The sequence below is a fragment of the Thamnophis sirtalis genome, unplaced genomic scaffold (assembly GCF_051295495.1).
Source record: "Thamnophis sirtalis isolate CommonGarterSnake01/CBP01778 unplaced genomic scaffold, rThaSir2_p1.2 scaffold_4, whole genome shotgun sequence".
Lineage (NCBI taxonomy): Eukaryota > Metazoa > Chordata > Lepidosauria > Squamata > Natricidae > Thamnophis > Thamnophis sirtalis.
Window position 1 is genome coordinate 116363821 of NW_028261384.1, and position 26975 is coordinate 116390795.

General features: G+C 44.8%; 1 protein-coding gene across 1 annotated transcript; it reads right to left on the bottom strand.

Annotated features, from left to right (window-relative positions):
- Positions 1 to 1845: 1845 nt before the first annotated feature.
- On the bottom strand, positions 1846 to 23423 carry DHDH (dihydrodiol dehydrogenase). The gene is made up of 7 exons (XM_087713844.1): positions 23229 to 23423; positions 19608 to 19719; positions 17033 to 17196; positions 12876 to 13128; positions 12584 to 12708; positions 9215 to 9365; positions 1846 to 2013 (listed from the first exon to the last, which is right to left on the bottom strand). The coding sequence occupies exons 1-7, from the start codon at positions 23313 to 23315 to the stop codon at positions 1901 to 1903; spliced, it is 1005 nt and encodes a 334-aa protein (XP_087569970.1). The 5' UTR covers positions 23316 to 23423; the 3' UTR covers positions 1846 to 1900.
- Positions 23424 to 26975: the final 3552 nt, after the last annotated feature.

Below are 26975 nucleotides of genomic sequence, written 5' to 3' on the forward strand. Positions count from 1 at the left end.
TAAAAGTGGGAACATTCAGTCAACCACAATCATACCATGCACTCTCCATACAATTAAAAATTATAAAAATTACAAATTTAAAAAAATTATAAAAATTGCGCAATATAGCAAATTGATCGAATATAGTCCGAAAAAGCCGAGGAGGGAGTAACGTCCAAGACCTCCCACGCGAGAGCCCGAGATCCAGGGAATGATGAAAGAAACATATGGTGATAGCAATAAAAGAGAGAGCCACACTTCCCAGTCCTCTCTCTCGTTACTGTAATAAGATTGCAGAAAGTCAGTGGGGGTATGAACAGGAAGCCCAGGATGGCCTTCCACGTGCAAACACTGAGACCCACAGCCCTGCAGTTTTATGAAACCTTCTCTTGAAATCTCATTTTCCGCAGCAATTGCCATTCTCTACCTCCACATCCAACTCTGTCTGCCATTTTATTTAACCCTTGGATCTATTGAACCACCAAGTCCAAGCCCCCAAATCCTTTTCTTAAAAGCAAGCCCGCTGGGGCTCAATATCTTCTCTGCTGCATTTCTCTTTTTTCTTTCTTTCTCCCCTGTTTCTTCCTCCCAGTTCACACTGAGCAGTGCGGGGGGGGGGGGACAGAGAGAGAAATGGATTGGGGAACCTCAGCAAAGTGTGCCAGGGAGCAAAGAGAGACCTTTTTCATAGACCTAGTAAAAAATGACCCAATGCGCAAACTGGAAGTCCGTCCCCGAACTTCCGGTTTGTGAGTTGGGTTGTTTTTCACCCTCCAGAGGCTTCAGGGAAAGCCTCCAGGGAGCGAAAAATGGCCAAAAATGTAGGCCAAATCAGCTGGCCAGCATGCGTGCTGGATCAAACGGCAACACCTTGCGTGTCCTAAGACACATGCCACCTGTGGCACACGTGCCATAGTTCACCATCATGGACATAGGCTATAGTAGCAGAATCCTGCGAGCCTGAAAGGTAAAATATTTTACTTTTCATCCCTTTTTTAACCTTCTGAGTCAAAAGACGGCTGACTCTGAAAGTCCTGTGTGCCCCACTCGTGCTCCATTTTTGCTAGCAGAGGTACCGTGAGCCAGTCCTTTGCTATTTCCAGACAGACCCCGCGAGCCAGATCTAAGCACCCTGCGAACCAGATCCGGCCCTTGGGCCTTGAGTTTGACACTCCTGTACTACTATACCATCTTATGCTGTCTACCTAACCCATTCACATTTTGTTGATGCTGTGATTAGCAACTGGAGCAAGTTTAAAGTATGCTTTAAATCAAAGATTGTACTTTAAACTTGACTTTGGAAATCAGCATCTTTAGACTTGCTTTTCCAATCCCCAGCATCTCAAAATATTTGAAAAAATAGCCAGAAACTTTCAGGGTGTAAGCAGTCTTATCTTGCAAGATCTTCCATTATGGAAGAGCGCTGAAATCTTATATGAATCAATAAGAAGTTTATGTTAACAGAAATCTTTAAAGAATTAATGTAAAAATACTGCTTATTTTGATGATACAAGATTTAATCCTCCCAAATGAAGCCGTTGCAAGATGGCCTCGTTGTATACAATTGGGAACCCATCGTTACCATACAGGCCTAATGCAAGTTGGTAGATATTGTATATTTTTTATTTTTCTGTGCAGGGCATTACTCTCTCAATCTGCTTCCATGCCTCTAAGGAAGACCTAGAACCTGGTTTCCCTGCTCCCAGTCTACTTCTTAACCAATATATCATGTTGGCTCTCTTTAAAAGCAGGTCATTTAAAGATCTAAGCTAGAAATGCACATTCTGCCAACGTTTTCATGGAGTTTATGCTTTTCAAGACCAAAACCAACATTATATGTTCTGAACCAGACAGTTTTAAATTAATTAACACAACCATTTCATTTTGGTAGAATTGAACATTTTATTAGGCAGTTTCAACATTACACATCACGGTCCTGTTCGTAGATTACTCCCACCTGTTTTCGTGCTTCATCCATAATACAGGCAATTATTTCACTCTCATCTAATGGCATGATAGGGCTTTCCTTCAAACCTGCATGCAAGATACAAGCTGAATCAGCAATAAATAAATTGGAACCCGCACAAATACGGCTGTATTGCTGGACTTCTAACTGACCCTGGTCTCAAGTTTTGCATGGAAGCTACGTGTTCTCTCTCACTTTCCTAGACTTTACTCATTGTGTGAAGAATACCATGAGGGGGGAGGGAGGGGGGTGTTGGGGGGGAGGCTGGGGGGAGGGAGGGATATATACTAGGTTAGATACGATGTGTTAGATTTCAATGTAATGTGACTTCACATGTATACTGTTTTTCTTTAATTTCTCTAAAAATAGGATAAGTTAAGTACATTGACATATAGTGGAAATACACCAAGGGGAGGAGGAGTGGGATAGAAGAAAGATGGGTAGAGAGGGCGGGAGAGAGGATGGGAGGGAGGGTGAGAAGGAAGGGAGGGAGGGGATCGGGAGAGAGGAGTGGTAGAGGGGGAGGGGAAGTAGGGTAGAGGGGAATGACGGAGGGAAGATAGAAAGTTGGAGGGGGGTGGAAGAAAGAGGTGTACGGAGAGTGGAAGAGGTATATTGGGTTTCTATTGTTTGGGGTATTGTTGACAAGAGGAATTGCTGCGATTATTGTTTAATGTTGTATGGCTTCGGCTATGCACAGTATATATGTGAGTGTATGAAAATGAAAAAATGGAAAATAAAACCTTTTTCATTAAGAATAAAAGCTTTATCCTTTGCTAAAAATGGGAACTTCTTAATAACTTACTTATTAGCCACGTGATCATTAGATCTCAATGTTAAGCCTGAGAAATATGGCCTAATAATTCAATACAAAGATATGGTCAAGACAGAAAAGAAGGTACTCCAAATAGAGAAATAAAGAAAGAAAAGTTGAGATGCCCCTGCTCAGGTTGTAGGTTTCAGTGAACAGATGCAGATAAACCTCTTCATGATATATATTTGGCAAAATTTTGCCAAGTCAGCTGTCAGTCATGAAGTCAACTTGCCACCTCACTGTGGAGCTACTCTGGGTAGCAAGTAGAGGTAGTCCCCAATTACAATAGTTCACTTAATGACTTCAAAACAACGGCACTGACTTATGACTCTTTTTCACTGTTGCAGAATCCCCATGGTCACATGACCAAATTGAGACATTTGGCAAGTGACTCATATTTATGACGGTTGCAGTGTCCTAGGGTCGTGTGATCGCTCTTTGCAACCTGACAAGCAAAGTCAATGGAGAAGCCAGATTCACTTAACCATGTTGCTAACTTAACAATAGCAGCAATTCACTTAACAACTGTGGCAAGAAACGTCATAGAGTGGGGCAAAACCCACTTAACAAATGTCTCACTTAACAGAAATGTTGGGCTCAATTGTCCTATGTCAAGGACTGGCTGTACTTAAAGAACTGTAAAGGTATTGAATTGTTCTGCAGACATTTAGTATTATTATAATGCAAGGAAATTTTCAAGTTAAATTTCTGCAAGATAAACAGTAGGGAAAATTAACAAAAATAGATTAGCTGTGTCACGCCCCACTCCATTCCATAATTAGGAAAGAAGACCAAGAGACTCCATGGGTTGGAAATCCAAAGTACTTTTACTAATTAGAAATGGTAAGCGAGCAGCAGTGAAGCAAAATCTGAATAATATGGCGCGAAAGCAATTGATATATAGCAAAGCCCGTTCCCCCCCCTTAGGATCAAAGCTCCAGTCCAATCATAAGTCCTTCAATCGTCAGGTGTGAGATAACTTCAAAAAGACAGGCCAAGATGGAATGTGAAGGCCGTTGATGCAGGCGGGAAACACGTACGCATGCGCAATCCCAACGACTGGTACATCCTAGAACATTCCTCCATCAGTCCTCCAGCACATCAATTAAAACCCTCCCACATACACGCCCCCCCCTTCCCGTTTCATGGCAGCTGAAGCAGCAGCAAAGCAGAAGCTGACATCCGGCCGTCCCCCGGAAAAAAGGCTGTCAGGCCTGGAAGAGAAAAAAAAAACAAACAAACAAGACATACAAATAACAAACAAACAAGAGAGGGAAAGGAGAAAAGTCAAGGCTTGTCGGGATAAGAAGCATAAAATTTCTGCAGTAAGCGGGGAGCACGAACGTGGGACTTATCAACCCATTCCGTGTGGGAGGGGGGAAAATGTTTCCAAGCCACAAGGTATTGGATGCGATTACGGTGCTGACGGGAATCCAGAATGTCCCGGACTTCAAAATGACGTTCCCCATCAATAAGTAACGGAGCAGGTGGAGGGTCATCTGCGGGCCGTAGGTCGGAGACTCGAACTGGTTTGATGAGGTTGATATGGAACACCGGATGGATCCGGTTGAGATGTTTGGGCAATTGCAAACGAACAGAAACAGGGTTGATAACTTTCACAATCGGGAAAGGGCCAACATACTTGGGACCCAATTTCTTCGACTTTTGTGTAGTATGCAAGAATTTCGTGGACAAATACACTAAATCTCCAACATGGTACTCATAAGGCTGAGAGCGTTTCTTATCAGCCTGCTTCTTATGAGCCTTATGGGCAGCGTCCAAGGTGGAAAGAGTAAGGGGCCAAAGGCGACTGAGACGTTCACTCCAGTCCGCAACGGAAGGAACCTGAGGCTGGGCCGTAGGCAGTTCGGGGATAGGAACAAAATCCCGGCCGTAAACGACCCGGAAAGGGGTGAAGCCCGTGCTGGAGTGAACCGAATTGTTATAAGCCACTTCAGCATGCGGCAACAAGTCCACCCAATCGTCCTGTTGATAATTGATGAAACAACGTAAATATTGTTCCAGAACGGAATTAGTACGTTCACAGCCGCCATTAGTCTGAGGATGGTAGGCGGAGCTAAGGCCCTGGGCGGAGCCAATGCGCGTGAGGAACTCCTTCCAAAATTTAGATGTGAATTGGACTCCACGATCGGAGATAATACGGTCGGGGACCCCATGCAAGCGGTATATGTGAGAAAGGAATAATTTAGCCAACGCCTTGGCGGAAGGAATCTTGTGGCAAGGCACGAAGTGAACTTGCTTGGAGAACAAATCAGTAACCACCCAGATGACGGTGTGCCCTTGGCTTTCGGGAAGCTCCACAATAAAGTCCATAGAAATCTCCTTCCACGGGGCAACCGGGCGAGCGACAGACTGCAGAAGTCCGTGTGGTTTCCCCGGTGGCTTTTTGGCGGTAGCGCAAACCGGGCAACTGGAAACATAAAGTTCAATGTCCTTTTTTAAAGAGGGCCACCAGAATTGTCTCTTCACAAGGTGCAAAGTTTTGACGAACCCAAAATGACCCGCCATCCTGGAGTCATGCGCGCGACGAAGGACCACAAGACGTAGGGAAGCGGGGATGTATAATTTAGCACCAATCCATGGTAGATCGTCCCTCATGGTGCACTCGTCCCGATGGTTCAGGAACCAGTCGTCCTGAGGAAGAGCTGCTTTGAGGTCAGAAAGCAGATCGTGAGGCACGTCCTTTTGGGCCTTGGTCTGTTGACGTGTGAGCACCGGAGCTGCCAAGAGCGGTTGGACGATACTCAGTTTGGAACAATTATACTGAGGTAACCGGGACAAAGCATCGGCCATGAAGTTCTTTCCGCCCGGGATATACTTCAGAGTGAAATTGAAACGGTTAAAATATTGGGCCCAACGCATCTGCTTAGGGGAGAGACGGCGCGGTGTGCGTAACGCTTCTAAATTCTTGTGGTCAGTCCACACTTCAAATGGGTGCTTAGAGCCTTCAAGGAAGTGGCGCCAAGTAGCGAGGGCCCAACGGACTGCAAAAGCCTCTTTCTCCCAGACCGCCCAGCGCCGTTCCGTGTCAGTGAGTTTACGTGATGTGTACGCACAAGGTTGCAAGTTACCTTGGTCATTGGCTTGTAGCAGAACAGCCCCCACGGCGACATCACTGGCATCCGCCTGGACAACGAACGGCCGGTCGAGATCAGGATGTTTAAGAACTGGTTCAGCTGCAAAAAGGCGTTTAAGCTTTTCGAATGCCGCCTGGCATTCCATGGTCCAGTCCAAAGGCTTACTGGGTTTTGGTTTCGGGTCGCCTTTAGTTTTGAGCAAATTAGTAATGGGTAGAGCAATGTCGGCAAAAGAGGGAATAAATTGACGGTAGAAATTAGCGAAACCCAAAAACTTTTGCAACTGTTTACGCGTTTTGGGCGCGTCCCATTCAGTGACCGCCTTCACTTTTTCAGGGTCCATTTCAACGCCATCAGGGGAGATACGATAGCCCAGATAGTCAATAGTAGCTTGGTGAAATTCACACTTAGACAACTTGGCATACAGGTTGGCAGCACGGAGTTTTTTCAAAACAGTGCGCACCAGGTTGACGTGGTGGTCGTAAGTGCGGGTATAAATGAGGATATCGTCTAGATATACGATAACGCCCTTATAGAGGTGGTCGTGTAGGATCTCATTAATAAATTGCATGAATACAGCAGGAGCCCCCTGTAGGCCAAAAGGCATAACCCGGAACTGGAAACAACCAAGAGGGCAGTTGAACGCGGTCTTCCATTCGTCACCTTCCTTGATGCGTACTCTATAGTAAGCTTCTCGCAGGTCCAATTTTGTGAAGATGCGTCCCTTCCCCAATTGTGCCAATAAGTCCTTCATCAAGGGTAGTGGGTAGAGGTTTTGGGAACAGATGGCGTTTAAATTTCTAAAGTCACAACACAAACGAAGAGACCCATCTTTCTTCTCACGAAATAGCACAGGGGCCGCCACCTTGGGGCGGGCCGGTTCAATGAAACCACGTTTCAAATTTTTGTCAATGAAAGAACGCATCTCCTCCATTTCCCTGGGTGACATGGAGTAAATGCGGGGGTTTGGGAGTTTGACCCCGGGCAAAATGTCAATGGCGAGGCTAGCAGAAGCCCCATTAAAACGCACAGGCAAAGGAGGGATTTTAGCCATACGGTGCCTTCGGGGGGGAGCCTGGGGTGGAGGTGCTCTTTGATCAGCGAAACCTCTAGCCGCAGGGGGTGATGCAGGCCGAGGGGGGGGTGGGGGAGAATCCTGGCGTGGGTAACGTTGCCAAGTTCTCCAGTCTCTTTCCTCCTCCCCCCTCCTGTCCTCCAAAAATGTTTGACTCCAATAATCAGGTAACTCACTCCGCTGGGGTCTCCTCACGGGGCCCTGGTGCTGATAATTTCTCCATTCTGCTTCATCGCCTCTTTGGCTCCAATATTCATTGAAGTCACCCGCCTGAGGTTTTCTCACGGCCCCTGGCTCCAGCGAAGTTTGTTGAGGAGGTCTTTGGGTAAGTCCAGCATTCCAGCTTGTCTCTATTTCTCTTTGCCCCACTGAAGTTGACCAACGGGGTAGGGGGGAAGGTTCAGGCTGACTGGAAATTTGCAGTTGAAATAAATCTTCGTGCAAAGGTCGGTCAGATGGGCTGGGCTGGTGTAAAGAAAGGTCGGGAGGTCCCAGTTCACTGGAATCCGTTCCGCCAACGGCCCCCTCCTCCTCTCTGGTCGGAGAAGACATTATTTCCCTTCTCGGTAGACAGAAAATCTCCTGGAAAGGGTTATTATTCAGATTTTGCTTCTTGTCACGCCCCACTCCATTCCATAATTAGGAAAGAAGACCAAGAGACTCCATGGGTTGGAAATCCAAAGTACTTTTACTAATTAGAAATGGTAAGCGAGCAGCAGTGAAGCAAAATCTGAATAATATGGCGCGAAAGCAATTGATATATAGCAAAGCCCGTTCCCCCCCCTTAGGATCAAAGCTCCAGTCCAATCATAAGTCCTTCAATCGTCAGGTGTGAGATAACTTCAAAAAGACAGGCCAAGATGGAATGTGAAGGCCGTTGATGCAGGCGGGAAACACGTACGCATGCGCAATCCCAACGACTGGTACATCCTAGAACATTCCTCCATCAGTCCTCCAGCACATCAATTAAAACCCTCCCACATACACGCCCCCCCCTTCCCGTTTCATGGCAGCTGAAGCAGCAGCAAAGCAGAAGCTGACAAGCTGGTTACCAGAAACTCTTGGAAGCAGTTACTTCTGCCAAAGGAAATGTTGCAAAATATTGACTGAGAGAGTGTGTAAAGGATTTACTTGGAGCCCATAAGCAACTGCACATACACAGAATGCACCCAAATTTGTAGGAAGATTTATTTTATATACTTCTATATGTGCATAGAAGGTTCACCGACAAAACCGCGCCCGACTAAACCGTGTCGCTGACGTCATCAACAGGGCGACAACAGCGCGGAGACAGAAGCACGCTGTAAACCCTAAACCTAAACTTAACTCCTAACCCTAAACCTAGCCCTTAACCTAACCCTAAACCTAACCCTAACCCTTAACCTAACCCTAAAGCTAACCCTAAAGCTAACCCTTACCTTAAGTTAAATCGGCTTTCTTTCGACGCGCTATTTAAAGCGCCCTTCTTTCTCCGCGCTGGCTGTTGTCGCCGCGTTGATGACGTCAGCGACGCGGTTTAGTCGGGCGCGGTTTTGTCGTTCGCCCTTTTGTCGGGTCACGTGCATATATACCATCTTTACTGAGGTATTTATTGACACCTACAATTTCACCAGAGATGTCACAGTTATAAGTGAAAGCAAAGCAGAGGGAAATAAGCCAGATGGTAGAGATGCAGTGTTTTTTTTTTAAGTAATGCATGTGGATCAATCAAAGGAGAATTTCAGAGTTAAATAGAGTTTCATCCAGGATTGACAATCCAAGAATGGAAACTGAAAGTCACAAATTTAGCTGAGATGGCGAAAATATCTGCATATCTTAAAGACCATTCAAATGAGAGATACAAACGAGACTGGAAAAAATGGATCGATTATATACAAAATAAATATGGAACTAAGAAATTCCAGACAGCCTATGCTTAAGACTAGGAATGATTTGAACTGTTTATAGTTAATTTAGCAAGGAGGAGCTAAGTTCAATGCAAAGAGGTTATTAATTTCTTACTTTTATTTTTTTATCAATATATCTTAGACTGTGGTTGTTAAATATCTATACCGTGTACAGTTTCTGGGAAGTTGGGGGGGGGAGGTTGTGGGGGTTCGGGGGAGGAGAGGGTGGGGGGGGAAACTATTCCAGGTTTGATTTTAAAGTAGTATGATTGCACATGTATATTGTCCTCTCTTACAACATGATATTGTCTATGTAATAATATACGTTATGGAAATGAAATATTTTAAACCTTAAGAGTTTCATCCAGGAGAAGTCAAGACCACCATCATAATTACCATTTTCCAGACACTCTCGGACGTGTTCAATCTGATACCGAAACCCAATATTGTGTTTAAAGTAGAGGGGCTCAGGAGAAGGTGGCAACGGCCATTCCCAGCGGTTCCCTTTCAGAAACATAACTGTAGGGCTGTTCATGTTTTCTGGGATCTAGGAAAAAAAGCAGGATGGTCTTTCCAATGGCAGAATTGAAATCATGTTATCTCTGCTCTGAAAATCTGCAAATGATAGTAACATTTACAACCCAGCCTGCACCAACCAGAAGTTATTCAATTAATATCCATTGTGTTTGTATTGCAATTTGAAACACACACACAAAGTAAAAAACATTAAATCCATAATTATGCACATCCAACATAGTCTAATTAATTTATTAAGCTGCAACACAAAAATCATACAGCCCTACTAAGAATTGATGTGTTCAATTTATCCCTTGGTTAACATGACAGCTAGTGTGAGAAGTAGATGCCCTGGTTGTTGTTTACTGGACTGCTGAGATTCAGGATATAATTGATGTTTGAGATACTCAAAGAATCTGGATCTTGAAGCAGTAATTTGTCTTTCACTGTATTTTAATTTACATCCTAGAGTTAAAATGGTTGATCCATATGAAGTCACAATTGTCTGGCAAGCTAAAATTGGCTATGTTCCCCAAATTCAATAAGTTAAGCCAAGCAAAAAGCACATTATGATAAAATATGTGAACCTGCTAGTTGAAAAAAAGATAGATTGCTAAGGTCATCACAATAACATTGCTGTCCATGGGCTAAAGATTTTCTCACAAATATAAATGTCCCTGGATAACTTTGCAAGATCCAATCCTGGTCAGTCACCAGTCTTCTGCCCATCCTCAGGGAAGTTCTCTCTACTGGAGTGGGTGCTTTGGGCTATTCTATGCATCAAAGTTGTGTGATTGCCTTCCTGCTGGTTGATGGTGTGTTAATGACTAGCAATTGACAATTGTTTCCATGTGCTGCCAAGTCCTTGGCTCCTAAGTGCCTTAGAAGCTGGTGGTAAATCAGCACTTCTGTTGACTAACAAGCAGGGGCAGACTGCTACGGATTCGTCCTGATTCAGGGGAACCCATAGCTAACATGACTGGTTCAGAGAACCTCCAAATCCCAACCCTGGCTGGCCCCACCCACTCCAGCCCTCCCCTCCCAGGAGGCTCCACACAGCCCATTTTGGATGCAAGGTAAGTGCAGGGCCCACGTGGAAGCTTAGAGTGGGGGGAAAACAGGCCTTCCAGAAGGACAGGAATGGGCCTGTTTTGGGCCTCCAGAGCCTGGGGGAGGCAGTTTTTGCCCTCCCAGAGGCTCAAGGAAAGGCTGCAGAGCCTGGAGAAAGTGAAAATGTCCGTTCCCCCCCCCGCCCCCCCGGTGCAGGAGCAATGTTCCCTCTAAGCTGCGCGGCCGCGCATATAACAAGAAAACACCGCGCAGCAGTTTCCAACTACTGCACAGTGTTTTTTAATATCTTACAATATGACTTAAAATATTCCCACTCCCTCCCTCCTCTCTCTGCCCCAAACTCTCCTCCAGTGGGTGAAGTCAAGGAAGACTCTGCCTGGAGGCCGATGATGCTGCAGAAGGGAGAATTCCCATTGGTCCTCTGGGGCTTCGTCGGTTCCTGGGAAAACGCGATTTCATTTCATTTCATTTATTAAATTTATAGGCCACCCAATCCCGGAGGACTCCGGGCGGCTTACAACGAAAGAAGAAAAAAGAAAGCAAAATAAGTAGCTTGTAGGTTGTAGCCTGCATTTCTCTGCACATCCTGCATTTCTCAGGCATTGCGTCGTCTGAAGCCCCGTTCTGGGCCCTGCAGCCTTTCTGTGATCCCTTCGCTTTGCGGAGAGAGGGAAGCCGCGTGGAGTTGGACTGCCTGAGCCAAAGCGGTCCACAGGATCTTGAGACTTGATTATTGAACAGTACTGATCCATTCCATTCTTTCCTTTCCCTTTCTGTCCTTGTATCTTCCTTTCTTTTTCCTTTCCTTTCTCTTTTCCTTTCCTTTCCGTCTTACCTTATTTCCTTTTGCCTTCTTTTTTCTTTTCCCTTCCCTTTCCCTCCCTTCTTCATTATTTCCTTTCTTCTTTCCCATTTCCTTTCCTTTTTCCTTTCCTTTCTCTTTTCTTTTCCTTTCCTTATTTTCTTTTCCCTTCTTTTTTCTTTTCCCTTCCCTTTCCCTCCCTTCTTCATCCTTTTCTTCTTTCCCATTTCCTTTCCTTTCCCTCCCTCCCTCTCCCTTCCTTCCTTCCTGGGGGCCTGGGGGAGAGGGAAGAGACCCTTTTCCTCCTTGCTCCCCTCCCCAACATCTGCTCTGATGGCAATTGTGGCTAAAAAAATTCAGGTGCTCAGGCATGAAAATGTGCCGCTCAAACACTATACTTTTCCGCACACACTGAAAAAAAATTAGAGGGAACATTGTGCAGGAGGCCGGCTACGCCACGCTCAACCTGGCTCAACCTGGCTACCCCCACCCAGCAATCAGGGAGAGAACCTGTTGCTGAAATTTTTGAAGCCCACCCCTGCTGACAAGGGGTCCATTTCCCAGGCTTCAGTCATTTCCCTGCCTATCTTTGTTACCTGTATGGCCAACAATTTTAGTAGCTGCAATATTTAATGTACATCCTTGTTCATTGCAACATGAGACTACTAATGAGATTTTCTGGCTGATACGTCACACTCAGTGCCCAAGTTCCTTTTTATTGTTCACACCTAAAATCTTGCTGGATTCTTCTGCTCTCTCAAAAAGTGAGGTGTGCTTGGTGCTGTCTGAGCTTGGTTGTTTTCTTGCAGATGTTACTCTGCAAGAACTAGGTAACATCAATGTTGAAGCTTTCCCTGCATCTTGGGAAAACCACCTAGATTTGACCAGCCTTGTGCGATATGGACAACACTGAACCGAATTCGTATGGGTCGTGGTAGATGTTCTGACGCCCTCTGTAAGTGAGGCAAAATACTGTCCCGAATTGTGATTGTGAGGCCAAAAAACAACCAACAACAGAGTGTCAAAATAGAGCCTATAATGGAGATTTTGCTGATTTCCTGTCTGCGACAAAGGAAATGAAAAATTATACTTGCAACTTGGATATACATTTGTAATCTTCCTGTTAAGATTTCAGATTTTGTATTCCATGGTTCGTATTTTACCCATGTTCCTTTCTACTGATATATGATATGAATGTGCCATATGATTGACAGAGAGGGAATGGGAGGCAGACAAACAGGCACACCACCAACTACCCATTCTCTGTAAGTCATCTGCATGCAATCATTTCTCAATTGTACTTGATCCCATCTCCACAGCATCTGACTCTGGTGAAGGACATCTTTGACTTCCATTGTCCATCCCTTAACAAATACCTTGATAAAGCCTTCAGTTCCTCCAATAGTTGCCTCTCTTGGCAGATCGATCATCATACTGACGTTAAGAACAGCCTGACGGTTCTCTGAATAGTTGAGGATGATGGAAACGGTTTCATCCACTCCTGAAAGGCAAGGAAAAGGTTGCCTGGCCTAAGCCATCTCCCTCAAGCCTGTTGGACTAGAAGACTTCCAAGGTCCCTTCCAACTCTGTTATTCTAGTAACTTTTAAGAGCCCACCAAGCCACTTTTAATTTAACTCCTTTACTACAGGAGCAGATTAGATGTTTACCTGTTTTATACAGAAATCCTGAGGCCACAATTGATTGGGGCATTTCAGGCCCAAAAACCATAGAGGCAAACTGGATGCAGTAGCCTCCCAAATCCAGGATGACACCTCCGCCCAGTTTCTTCTCCAACAGCCTTGGAATGTCATCCATCCGAACAGCCATTTGAGCTCGTAGCACTTTCAAATTCCCAAGAGATTTCTGACACACTGCGTTACGGATTTGTTCAGATACGGGGAAGAATCTGGTCCAGAAGCCCTTAAAGAGACCAAGACCTGTCAGATCTGAGTGTTCTTCAAGGAAAGTAGCATTGGATACAGACCTCCCTTTTCTTATATCTGTATATCTGTATATAGAAGCTTGGTTTACTTGGATGTATGTACCCTGTTTCCCCAAAAATAAGCCCTCCCCGCATAACAAGCCCAATTGGGCTTTTGAGCGCACACGCTAAAATAAGCCCTACCCTGAAAATAAGTCAGCTCTGAAAATATTGCAACACAGCAGCAGCCATGAAGTGACTACGCTCACCCCCTCCTGCACCTCAAAAATAATAAGACCTCCCTGAAAATAAGGCCAAGGCCCTGGGTTCCATTTTTGACTGTGACTGACTCCTGCAGCCCTCTGCCAGTGAAATAGAGCTCGCCGGGGCACACATGGCCTTCCCAACCTCTGTTGTTGTTGGTGCAGGCTGGTCCTCCGCTGTTTCCAGGGCAGCTTCGTGGGCCAAATCTAAGCACCCCGTGTGACACCCATGAGTTACAGGAAGGCAGGTTCTATCTGTACATTAGCAAAGCTTCTTGATATTATAGAGCGTGGCACGACAAAACCGCGCTCGTAAAAATCGCAGTGATAAAATTGTGGCGCTAAAGCCGCGATGTCATCACCATGCGTCATCACCACCACGACAACAGCGCGGCAACAGAAGGGCGCTTTAAAACGGCGCTGTGGCAGAAAGCCGATTTCAATTAAGGTAAGGGTTAGGATTAGGTTTAGGGGTTTGTTTTAGGGTTAGGTTTAGGGTTAGGCTTAGGGTTAGGTTTAGGGTTAGGTTTAGGGTTAGGTTTAGGGTTAGGTTAGGGTACTGGGTGCTTGGGAATGCGCGGATTTGCCCTCCGCGATTATGTCATCGCGGTAGGGTCGCATTTTTCCTTAGCGCTTAGAATGGAGCGAATTAGTCTTCACGCTTATGTCTCCGCGGATAAGGGCTTCGCGGATTTGTGGTGGAACCATTATAGAGTGTGTTTCCACTGGAAGGTGTGTAGGAAATTCTCTGGCAAGCCCGCATCTTCTTTTATCCTTCTAACAATCGCACAGGGTAATTAGGCTGTGAAATGGATAAAGATACAGGTAGTCCTCAACTTACAACAGTTCATTTAGTGATCATTCCAAGTTACAATACCACTGGAGAAAGTGACTTATGACTGTTTTTCACACTAATGACCGATGCAGCAACCTCATGGTTACATGATCAAAATTCAGATGCTTGGTAACTGACTGATCAAACACAACCCTGATGCAGCTCTCAATGAAATCGAGTTTGATACCCTTTCTGTAACTTAAGACTATTATTTTGCATCCCACACTCTGGCCAATAGAGAAGATCTCCATTGTCTTCAGTATTTAAGTGCTGTTAATATTTGTTCCCTGTATGTCTTTTTTGCAAGGCTAAATTCTCTCAGGTTCCCTTTATGATCTCCAGGAAACATAGGGAAGAGATTAAAAAAAACCAACCTCAGTAATTCAAACCCAATCAACCAACCGCATTACAAGCCTGATTTATGTTCATTTGCATTATTTAATCAGGTTGCAGGAGATTTAGATCATGGTTCATCTCTCAGCCTCTGCTCCTCCCTCCCCTTTGCCAACATGGGGGGGGGTTGAAGTTTACGTATCTTGAAGTTGCTATACTAGAGGAAGAATTGCTTTAGATTTTCAGCCATTTAAAAGTAGGAATGTGGGTTTTTAATCTCAGGAAGTGGGAATCTAAGGCTGGAATTCAAGTGGCATTTGTATGTGGGGGGGAAGGAATGAGAGTGGGAGTAAGAACAGAAACTGAATAGGGAGGGCAAAAACTGGATCAGCTTAAGATAATACACCTTCAACAACCCTAAGAAAAGAGGTGGGGGTTAGGCACATGGGATTGGAGCCCAGACAGGTAAACAGGCATGATTGCTGCCCTGAAAGTCATTTATAAAACCTGTTGGATTGCACATTGCACATGCCATTCTTGGAAAACCTCAAGCTTTGACTTGTTTCTCTCAGACGTTTGCCAATTTCCTGCCAGCTTGCTTAGGATTTTTGGGTCTGTGCTGGGAATGATCAAAGTATGAAAGATTTTCTCTTGAGTCAGAGAGAGAGGAAAAAAAGATCTAAGACTCCCTTATTGCTGATGATGGGAGCTTTGGACCAAGTTAGAAGAAAAAGTGAGATGAAGATGCAGTTTTTATGTGAATTAGGAACGCTTCCTTTGTAAACTACCCTTAATTGGAGTATTTTGTGGGATAGCGCTTACGATTTAGGATTAGGAGCAGGGAAATGCAGGCAAACGTTTTCTGATTCTGTCCTCCCTTTCTGACTATCTTGAGACGCATCCACATTTTAATCTTCTGTTTTTCATCACTGAATTAATTGTCTTTCTCTGCTTTTTTAATTTGACGTGGCCCACTGATTGTATGCATGATAGCCCATCCTTAAATTAAAACTAGTGTTGAAGGAAACTCTCCAGGGTGCTAAACTTGTTAACAAAAGAAAACAAGCAAAATAACTACCTATGATGACACAGGGAGTCCTTGACTTACAATAATTCATTTCGTGACTGTTACATCTTTCATTCCCCATTGGCTTTGTTTGTCAGGAGGTCAAAAGGATGATCATATGACCCTGGGACACTGCAAGCGTCATAAATATGAGTCAGTTACCAAGCATCTGAATTTTGAACATGTGACCATGGGGAATGCTGCAACAGTCTTAAGTGTGCAAAATGTTTGTAAGTAACTTTTTTCAGTGCTGTTGTAACTTCGGTCACTAAATGAATTGTTGTAAGTCAAGGACTACCTGTATTTTACATATGCGCTTTCAAAATTTAATATAATGCATGTTTAGGTTTATAAAATAAGCTGAACAGTTTCTTGGCGTGAACCCAAAGACATACAGTAAGATCTCTCCTGTTCTCACAACTGTTTTTAGTTATTTGTGGAGCAACAAAACAAGCCTTTTAAAATTGGGGCAGGGAAGGAAATTGGGTGACTGGTACTAAGAATAATAAATCCCTACCAAATTACTCCCTATCTAAATATAGTAAAGTATGATTTCCAATTTATAGCCAGTGTTGTTTTTTTAAGTTTAGTTTCTCTGCAATCATAAAGTGGCAAAAAGTACTTGGGTCCGTGCCTCAAAAAAAGTCTAGACCTTTTGTGTATCTCTGATGGCTTCTAAGCTATCATCTGGGTGAGTTCACACCACGTGCTAAAACTAAAATTCAAAGAAACCCCATATGAACATAGCACAATGTCTGAACCCAACCAGTGTCTGAGTCCTAAAACGTTACATTTGTTATGGCCCACCTGGTGGCAGTGAGGAGACAGTGAGAAGGTTGGGGAGGAACATGGGCCAGTGCTGGAGTCTGGGAAAGGCTCTGATGAGTTTTCTGTATCAGAGGCAGAGTGGGGGCCATGGCCATCCGACAGTTATCAGCTGCCTTTGGAGTCAGAGACCAGTGCGGCAAAAGAACAGCTGGAGCCTGTTCCTGATGTGCGCATGCAGAGAGCTGCCAGGAGAAGGGGAACAGCTAAGGAACAAGGGCTGACTCGGGAGTAAAGGCACAGGTGGACGGTGAATGGCCTCTCACATGGAATAAAGAGGAGCGAAAGGGGAATGGAGTTTGCAGGAGACAATTAGATTGTTTAATTAGTGTGAAGATTTGTTTGTGACTCTCAAGAGTCTCCTTGTTAAGTATTTTCTTGTATAGCATTGCATTTGAAAGATATCGGCCTGGCAGCTCTCCAAGCCTGATAAAGTCTGTGGTTGTAAATTTACCCTTGAAAGGCTGTTTGCCGGGACTTTGCTGGATGTGAATGAGAGGAATTCACATTAGCTTAATAAAAAGGGCTTTTGTCGGGATAAGGAGTCTGCTTCGTGCCTAGGTCAGAACAACATTCCCTACCTCCATGAAGAAGACATCATTCTCCCGAGCTGTTCGTATCATCTCCCGTACTTCACGGGCATTCATGCCCAAGGGTTTTTCACAGAGAACATTCTTCTTAGCCCGGAGGAAAAGGGTGGTGTGACCAAGATGCTGAGTGTTGAGAGAACCCACGTAGATCACATCTGGAGGGGGGAGCAGAAGACATCTCAGAAAATGAACAGAAAATGGAAGAGAAGTAGAGGGGGAGACCAAGATTTCATTGGAGCCTGGGAATCTTCTCATATGCCTTCCTTTCTCTCCTTCCATCACTCCTTTCCTTCCTTCCTTCCTTTCTTCCTTCCTTCCTTCCTCCCTTCCTTCATTGAGCCTCCACAGAAAGAGTCCAAATACAGGTAATACTTACTTATGGCTACAATTGAGCCCAAAATTTATGAGACATTTGGTGACTTTTGCCCCATTTTACAACCTTTCTTGCCACAATTGTTAAGTGATTCACTGCAGTTAATAATTTAGTAACCTGGTTGTTAAGTGAATCTGGCTTCCCCACTGGCTTTGCTTTTCAGAAGGTTGCAAAAGATGTTCACATGACCTTGGGACACAGCAACAGTCATAACTACGAGTCAGTTGCTAACCATCTGGATTTTGATCACATGATCGCGACAAAGGTTATAAATGTGAAAAACGGTCATAAGTCACTTTTTTCAGAGATGTTGTAACTTTGAACAGTTACCACATGAGCAGTTGTAAGTCAAAGAATACCTGTAGTTAAAGATGGTGGCCATGCAATTTTTAGCCACGAGCTGAAATTTTCAGAAGCCCTCTTCTCTCCTTCCTTACCTCTTTCCTTCCTTGTATATTTTTTGTGTTAAAACTCATCTTATCTCTGAATATCCCTCATTGGGTAACAGAACCTACATGACCATGCCTGGGTCATTTCAATGGAAGACTATCAGGATTTCCTACAGCTTAAAGTTAGACCAGGAAATCAAAACAGAAGTCAGCAACAAACCTCTTTAGCCTTTCCATCAAGAAAACTGGCTGGACCCCTCTAGGAAATGGTCAAAGTCAGGGTTAACTCAGGCTGACTTCTGAGGAGCTTGAAGCAATAATCCTTTCTGCTTTCATTCATATTTTATCCCTTGTATAACTGGGAGGTTAGACCAAAGTTTTTCAATCATGGCAACTTGAAGATGTATGGACTTCAACTCCCAGAATTCCCCAGCCAGCATACTGGAAGTTGAAGTCCACACATCTTCAAGTTGCCGTGGTTGACAAACATTGAGTTAGACAAACATCTGACATAATCCTGCAATCCCTTAATTAGGAATAGAGTTGCGTGACTGGTTGGAGCTGAGTATTTAATGGCCAGATGCCCTCCCTGACATCATGTGGAGTTCACAGCAGATTATTTTTCCTTTCCGCCGTAAGAGCAAAACATCTGCTGCTACCTACCATGTCTCCCCCCAAATAAGATAGGGTCTTATTTTCTTTTGACCCCCCGAAATAAGGGCTTGGCCTTATTTTTGGGGAGGTCTTATTATTTTTTAGGTGCAGGAGGCGGCAAGCGTGGTCACCTCATGGCTGCTGCTGTGATGCGATATTTTGGGGGAGGGCTTATTTTCAGGGGAAGGTTTATTTTAGCACATCTGCTCAAAAGCCCAATTGGGCTTATTATCCAGGGAGGTTTTATTTTGGGGAAAACAGGGTAGGATCCAATACCTATGATTGAACTCACAACCTTCTGAGTTGGAGGTGAATGTCTTCACCATTAGGCCACCATGCTGCTTAAACATCTGGCATATCTCTTCCTAAACTGATTCCTTCAAATTTCAAGTCTCAAATCCCCCCAGGAAAGAATTCTTCTTTTCCACAACCCCGCCCTGCCTGTTTTGGAACTTATTTTCTGTCCCCAAGGTCCAGTGATGGGTTTCAATTTTTTTTAGAACCTCTTCTGTAGGTGTGGCTGTTTTGTGGGAGTGGCTTGGCAGTCATGTGACTGAGTGGGAGTGGCTTGGCAGTCATGTCACTGGGTGGGCGTGCCCAACTTGTAAAATGTGGTGAAACTCACTTAACAACACTCTTGCTTAGCAACCAAAATGTTGGCTCAGAAACTCTGGCATTTGAAGCACACAAGTCTTAAAGCTGTCAAGTTACGAGACCATTGCACTCCTAACCCTTTAGAAAAAAAACTCCCAGGGGTGTTCAAACTTGACAGCTTTAAGGCTTGTGGACTTCAACTCCCAGAATTCCTTCTCCAGTCATGTTGGCTCAGGAACTCTGGCATTGAAGTGTTCAAGTCTTGAAGCTGTAAAGTTACAAGACCCTTGCACTCCTAACCCTTTAGAAATAACCCCCAGGGATGTTCAAACTTGACAGCTTTAAGACTTTAAGGTTTAGATAGGACTCTTAAAGGCGGGTGGGACGATTGGTGAGCCAGCCAATCAGTGAGCGGTGGGAGGGGCAAGCGTGCAGATGGGAGGGGGGAGGGAGCTGGAACCGGTTCTAAATGGCACGGTAGATTTGTGGAATCTCTTCTATAGAAGAGGTTAGAACTGGCAGGAACCCACCCCTGCCAAGGTCTATTTCAGCTCACCCACGTCAGGATCCTGTGCAAGTTCCTCATAAGAGCCATAGGCCCTGCAAATGTCATGCTTTCTGGCATATTCCTGGGCACGCTCGAGACTGCTAGAAGCAATAGCAACTATCTGGAAAAAAAGAAAGAAGAAGAAGAAGCCAAATTAAATGAAGTTGGATATTGTATTTTTATTTTTATTTTTTTACAAAATTAGCCCTCTGGGTACTCAGAGGAAGGAATGAAGGATGATGAATTCTCAATTCATGCTTGCAGTTGAATCAAAAGGGAATATGCATCATAGGAATTGTGTAGGGAACAGCCATTGTGGAGCACAAACGTTTAGAAGCACAGAAGTGTATCAGATTATAGATATAGCTCATTTTATTTTATTTTTCATTTCAGAATTCATGTTAGATTGCAGTATAGGTAATCCTCGAGTAACAACCACAACTGACCCCAAAATTTCTGGTGCAAAGTGAGACATTTGTTACGTGAGTTTTGCCGCATCTTATGATCTTTCTTGCTAAGTGAATCACTGCAGATTCACTTAAGTTAGTAACATGGCTGTTAAGTGAATCTGGCTTCCCCATTGACTTTGCTTGTCATGAGGTCAAAAAAAGATGACCATATGACCCTGGGACACTGCAAAATGTCATGAATATGAGTCAGTTGCCAAGCATCTGAATTTTGATCAGTTGACTGTGAGGATGCTACAACAATCATGTGTGTGAAAAATGGTCAATACTTTTTTCAGTGCCGTGGTAACTTCAAACAGTCACTAAATGAACTGTTGTAAGTCAAAGACTACCTGTATTCAAGTACAGGTAGTCCTCCGGTCCTCCACTTAAACAGTTCATTTAAGTAATCCCAACCAGATCACCCATTTACTCTTCCTGCTGGAGTTAATCAGAAATGGTCCAAATTATTATAGAGGGTCTTGCTGCAACCAAATTAGTTAACTCATTTTTTTCCCCTGAGGTGGAAGGGAAAGAATCTGGGATGGCGAATCAATTCGCTTTTGTTTATCTTAGTAGGAGACCTGAGATAGGAGGGGTACAATAGCTTGATAATTAGCACTGTTACAACTTTTTGTTGTTTATTTTAATGAGATTCCTAACTGATCTTGAAAGAGATAAAATTGTCTCTTGCTAGCTTTCCAGACAGGAAAGAGAAGCTTTAGAGTAGTTTCACAGAAACTACTGAATGATAAAACAAATCACAAAGAGAGAATAGTATTGTTTAAAGATAATGAGGTAAGAACCCCCAAAAATGGGAAAAATAAAGAAATAAGCATAAATTTGGAAAATAGTATAGTATAGATTGATACATAAAAGGATATATTGTAATTATAACAAGCACATTAAGGTTAGAAGTTGGAAGATAAAAAGACTGTATATGTAATTTTACTTTTACTGTGAGCATTGTGTGAAAAACATGTTAGTCCAGTCATTGCACTGTCCACACAAAAAATGTTGGTTGTTAAAGAAAAACTGCAAATAAAACATAGAAAGAAAGAAAGAAAGACTGAATGACTGTAATAGGATGAGAAATTTTAGCTGATGTTAGCATAGCCCAGAGTGCAATCTCGTAATACTGTCTTAATTGATTGCTGAGGGGAGTTTTGACACAATTATGTGCTGCTTTTTTTAATTCAAAGTAATGAAAGGCCAGGAGACAACATGGTGTTGTACTAGAGATATAAACACCATTGACTGTTCCATCACTTCCTTATTTAAGTAAGTTGCTTCCCATCAGTCTATAATCCTTGAGAATGTTAGACTTGCATAGGTTTGGTTTTGGAGGAAGGGAGTGGCACCCGAACCCTCCAAGCTTTTAAATTTTGTTTTCTCAATAATTTCTGGATTTCTGCAAACATCAAGAGGACTTCTGGATAGAGCAGTGGTGGCATGGTGGTTAGACAGCTGTAATGCAGGCTAATTCTGCTGACTGCCAGCAGTTTGACAGTCTGAGTCTCACCGGCTCAAGGTTGACTCAGCCTTCCATCCTTCTGAGGTTGGTAAAATGAGGACCCAGATTGTTGGGGGCAATATGCTGACTCTGTAAACCACTTAGAGAGGGCTGTAAAGCACTGTGAAGCGGTATATAAATCTTAAGGGTTCACCGACAAAAGGGCGAAGGACAAAACCGCGCCAGACTAAACCGCGTCGCTGACGTCATCAATAGGGCGACAACAGCGCGGAGACAGAAGCACGCTGTAAACCCTAAACCTAAACTTAACCCCTAAACCTAAATCTAACCCCCCTAAACCTAAACCTAAACCTAAACCTAACCCTAAACCTTAACCTAACCCTAAACCTAACCCTAAACCTAACCCTAAACCTAACCCTTAACCTAACCCTAAACCTAATCCTAACCCTTAACCTAACCCTAAACCTAACCCTAACCCTTAACCTAACCCTAAACCTAACCCTAACCCTAACCCTTAACCTAACCCTAAAGCTAACCCTAAAGCTAACCCTAAAGCTAACCCTTACCTTAAATTGAATCGGCTTTCTTTCAACGCGCTATTTAAATCGCCCTTCTTTCTCCGCGCTGGCTGTTGTCGCCGCGTTGATGACATCAGCGACGCGGTTTAGTCAGGCGCGGTTTGGTCGTTCGTCCTTTTGACGGGTCACGAATCTTAAGTGCTATTGCTATTTGGCAATGTCAGCTATATCAGATTTGCTCCTAGCTGGACCATTGAATAGTTGAGTTTCAGGGCTGGGGAAACTGACCTATTCTTTTGCCATATTCCATCAGGACAATACACCAGCCCTATTCTAGGTGTATCATACTATACACACATGTATGAGTCTCTTAAGGAGACACAGAAAACTACCAATATACAAGTATTGATATAAGAGGCCAGTGATAGCCCTTAGGAGCAGACAGGAGGGAGTCCAGTAGTGGTTGACTCCTGGTTCTTGATTCTGTTTGGGAAGTAGGAATACAGCATTGAAAAATGAAAATGTGAGAGACTGCTTTATATAAAATGAGCACACGATTCTTATTTATGCAGTTCCGTCAACCCTGGTTGGATACCGCAACCCCAGGTTTCTGAATTTCGGACTTTTTAAATGGAAAGTACATCCTGCTACACAAGTACAATTCAGTAAAGTCTTTATACTAAATTCAGCTATTCATCTAGTTTGCATCAGTCTACTTTAATTGACAGAGGCTCTCTATTCTTCAAGAAAGGTCTTTATTTCTTGTTACCAGCAATTAAATCTAAGACAGTGTTTCTCAACCTTGGCAACTTGAAGATGTCCGGACTTCAACTCCCAGAATTCCCCAGCCAGCATTCGCTGGCTGGGGAATTCTGGAAGTTGAAGTCCAGACATCTTCAAGTTGCTAAGGTTGAGAAATACTGGACTAAGTCCTTGTTTATAAAAAAACAAAACAAAACACCAGATTCTCTTTGGCAGAGCTACATATATATATATATATTTTTAAAAACCCTCCAGCCCCAAGTTATAATTTTTTAAAAAAATAATAATATTTAAAAAATATATTTTCTGGTTACATTTTCAACACTGGGCAACTTTTTAAGATGCACCACCTTTTTCAGAAGAAAACCAACCATCTCCCCATTACAGCACTCTTACACACACTCACACATTCTCAGCAAGTGAATACAACCTTGTGATCTGCTGGCAGAGTTTTCAAGGCCACAATGAAGTCATGGGAAATCTTCCCAGCAGAGCAGATTCCCCAGCAGAGAGGCATGGAAGATTTTGGGTGTCTTGATGGCTGACAAAAAATGAAATGATACTATTCTGCCTTTCCCTCCACTCTTGCATGAAGAATCTGGATCGGCAGCTGCCTACATTTAGGATCCCGTGGCTTGAAAAAGGGGGCAGGATAGCTCTGGGCCTGGGAGACGCCCTGCGTGGTTGCTTCTCTCTGTGTTTGGGGTGGAGTACCAAACCTGAATTTGCATGGAGAATGTGTACATGGCAAGCATAGGAAACCCTACTTGAGTGAATTAAACTCATGGACCATTTGGCAGCCTGCCTGCCTGCTTGTCTGCCCTGCCCTTCAGCTGAAAACCAGTGAGATGAAAGACCATTAAGGCAAAATAAAAGATCTACCAAAAACTTCATTTCTTCACTCTTTATGCTTGCCTATCAACAAAGCCTTCCTCAAAAAAAAAAGAAAAATACTCCAAGGGCTTCCTGATGATTGAGCAGATCTTCCCCAAGCTTATCCTGAGTTGTCTGTCTTTCATTCATACTCCTGAGGCAGTGGTGGGATTCAATCTTTTTTATTACTGGTTCTGTGGCCATGGTTTGGTGGCAGTGGTGGGTTGCAGCTGGTATGCCCTGGTACAGGCATACCGAAGCCTGCTCGGAGCACCAGATACATCCACATGCCTGAGTTCCTTACCTGTCTTTTAAGGCTTCTGTGCTTACACGCATGGCACATACATAGGGTGACCAGATGTCCCGCATTTGGCGGGACAGGCACGCCTTTTCATAAATTTTCCCACGTCCCGCACGGTTCTTTAAAAACCACGCTTTTTTGGCACTCGCAGCTCCCTCGCTCTCCCGCCCATCAGCTGCTAGCTCGCTGGGGTGGCTTATCATTCCGTTCTATCCTACAAATTTAAGCCATCCCAGCCTGCCGCTCACTGATTGGGTTGGCCTGGACTCCAGCCAATCAGTGAGCTGGCTGGGATGGAAAATTTTCAGCACGCCGTGTGCTGAAAATTTTCCATCCCAACCAGCTCACTGATTGGCTGGACTCTGCTTAGCTGAGCACGCCTGCGCGAGTCTCCATTTCATTTCATCTTTTGGGGTTGCTGCTGCGCTTACTCACTGGTGAGTAATCATGTTATGGATTGGTACCGGTGGGAATTGGGAGGCACTGGGGGGAGGAGACAGCCCTCCTCTCCTCCTTCTCCCCCTTTGCGGAGTTCATTTCACCTCCTCACGTCACAGCCAGCCCCTATGCTGTGCCGCCACTCAGTCACGGACTCATGGAGCTTCTGCCGGTGTGGCGGCGCCTGTGCTGCGCGATTCCCAGTGACCACACTGCGAGTCCGCGAGGTGTGGTCACGTCCCGCCGCCCTCCCCTGCGGCTCTCCTGCGGCGGCGGCGATTTCAGTCGCGCAGAGAACTTCCACTCGCTTCCGGGGCTTCTGCCGCCTGGCAGAAGCCCCGGGACCGAGTGGAAGTTCTCTGCGTGAGGTGAAATGGCACGCCGCCACCTCGCGGCGGTGTGGCGGCGCCTGTGCTGCGCGATTCCCAGCGACCACACTGCGAGTCCGCGAGGTGTGGTCACGTCCCGCCGCCCTCCCCTGCGGCTCTCCTGCCGCGGCGTCCGTTTCAGTCGCACAGAGAACTTCTACTTGCTTCTGGGGCTTGTGCCGCCCGGCAGAAGCCCCGAGACCAAGTGGAAGTTCTCTGCACGAGGTGAAACGGCCAGCAGCCGCCTCACTCTCCTGCATCCGGCGTCCGTTTCAGTTGCTTCCCTTGTCCGTCTCGATTGCTGGAAGCAGTAACAAATGGCGCATCCGCTCTGCCATCAGCGCCCTGACAGCCACCCCAGTCGGCGGCTACCGGGCCTCGCTGGAGTCAATTGCAAAACCACGTTCAGCGCTTTGAGGACCTGAGGCATCTTGGGAAATGCAGTTCCCTATCGGAAAGAATGGAGTAGCTGCGAATTTGTAACAACAACAGAAGATAATAACTTGGTGCTTCACAGGTTACAAAATCTCGTTTGATTTGCACACTGTTTTTTAAAAGTTAGATAAAGAAATTATGCTGTGAAAGTGACTAGAAAGCCCCCCCTCCCCTTCCTGTGTGCGAGAAAGGGAAGGAGAGGAAGGAAGGAGGGAGGGGTGGAGGAAAAGAAGAAGGGAGGGGGAGAAGATGGAAGGAGAAAAGATGGATGGAAGGAGAAAGAATGGAAGGAGAAGGAGGAAGATGGAAGAAGAAAGGAAGAAAAAGAAGAAGGGAGGGAGAAAAGAGGGAAGGAGGTAGGAAGAAAAGGGGAAGAGAGGGAAAGAGCAGAAAGACAAAGAGGATGAAGTTGATAGGCAAGAGGAAGGGGGAAGGAAGGAAAAAAGAAAAAGAGGGAGAGAGGAAAGAAGAAAAGATGGAACTAGAAAGGAAAGAAGGGAGGGAGGGAGGAAAGGGGAAGACAGGGAAAGAGCAGAAAGACAGAGAAGGTGAAGGTAGATAGGCAGAAGGAAGGAAGAAGGAAGAAATAGGAAAGGAGGGAAGGAGGAAGGAACAGAAGCGAAGAGGAAGAGAGAAATGGAAAGAGCAGAAAGACAGAGAAGGTAGATAGGCAAAAGAAATGAAGCTGAAAGAATGGAAGGAGGAAGGAAGAGAAAAAAGGAGGAAGGAAGGGAGTGAGGAAAGAAGAGAGGATGGAAGGAGAAAGGAAGGAAGAGAGGGAAAGAGCAGAAGACAGATAAGGTGAAGGTAGATAAGCAAGAGGAATGAAGGAAGAAGTGAGGAGTCTCGAGGAGGGGGAAAACATTTAGTGACCAAAGTTACAATGGCATTGAAAAAAGTGACTGAGTACCATTTGTCACACTTAGCGACCATTGCGACCATTTTTCACACTTAGCGACCGTTGCAGCATCCTCATGGTCACGTGATCAAAATTTTGTTTGGCAACAGATTCGTATTTATGCTGGTTTCAGTGTCCTGGGGTGACCTTTTGACAAAAAATAAAATTTTTAATCAAGCCCCCCCCCCATCAATGGTGTCCCTCTTTACCAATCTGAAAATCTGATCACCTTACACATACAACGCCTGTGCGACGCTCCGCAGAGCTGCTGGAGCGTCATGGAGGCTCGCGGAGGAGCTAAGACGCATGTGCGTGCTGCGCGTATGTGCACATGCTCTGTGCACATCCATGTGGACGCCGCTGGGCCCGTTCCAACTGTGCCGATTGGAACGGGATCCGAAACCCACCACTGCTTGCTGGGCATGGCGTGGTTTGGTGGGCATGGCAGGGGAAGGATACTGCAAAATCCCCATTCCCTCCCGATCAGTTAGGACTCTTGAGGCAGAAAATAGATGGGGCCGGGGCCAATCAAAGGTGGTATTTACCGGTTCTCCAAACTACTCAAAATTTCCGCTACTGGTTCTCCAGGACTGGTTAGAACCTGCTGAATAGCACTTCTGTCCTGGGGCCCTTCAGAGTCTAGGAAGGGGAGATTTTAGGAGCTACCTCTGATCCAGTCACCCTCCTGGGGTCCATTTCACTAAACATCCTTGGCCGTAGGGTTGTCATCACAGCTAAATGTTATGAACACAATTAAAATGTGACGAAGTGGCCCTTTGACCCCATAGCAGACACTGGGCCCTGGTTTTAGGGTAGGACTCACATTTGACTCACTCAGATGCAAGGGTAGGGAGGACAATTTGG

Coding starts and splice junctions, on each gene's coding strand:
- DHDH (XM_087713844.1), bottom strand. CDS start 23,315: ATGCCTCTCTGCTGGGGAATCTGCTCTGCTGGGAAGATTTCCCATGAC. Junction 12,709..12,875: donor AGGATTTCTGTATAAAACAG/GTAAACATCTAA, acceptor CTTGCCTTTCAG/GAGTGGATGAAACCGTTTCC. Junction 9,366..12,583: donor GAACTGAAGGCTTTATCAAG/GTATTTGTTAAG, acceptor TTTTTTTCCTAG/ATCCCAGAAAACATGAACAG.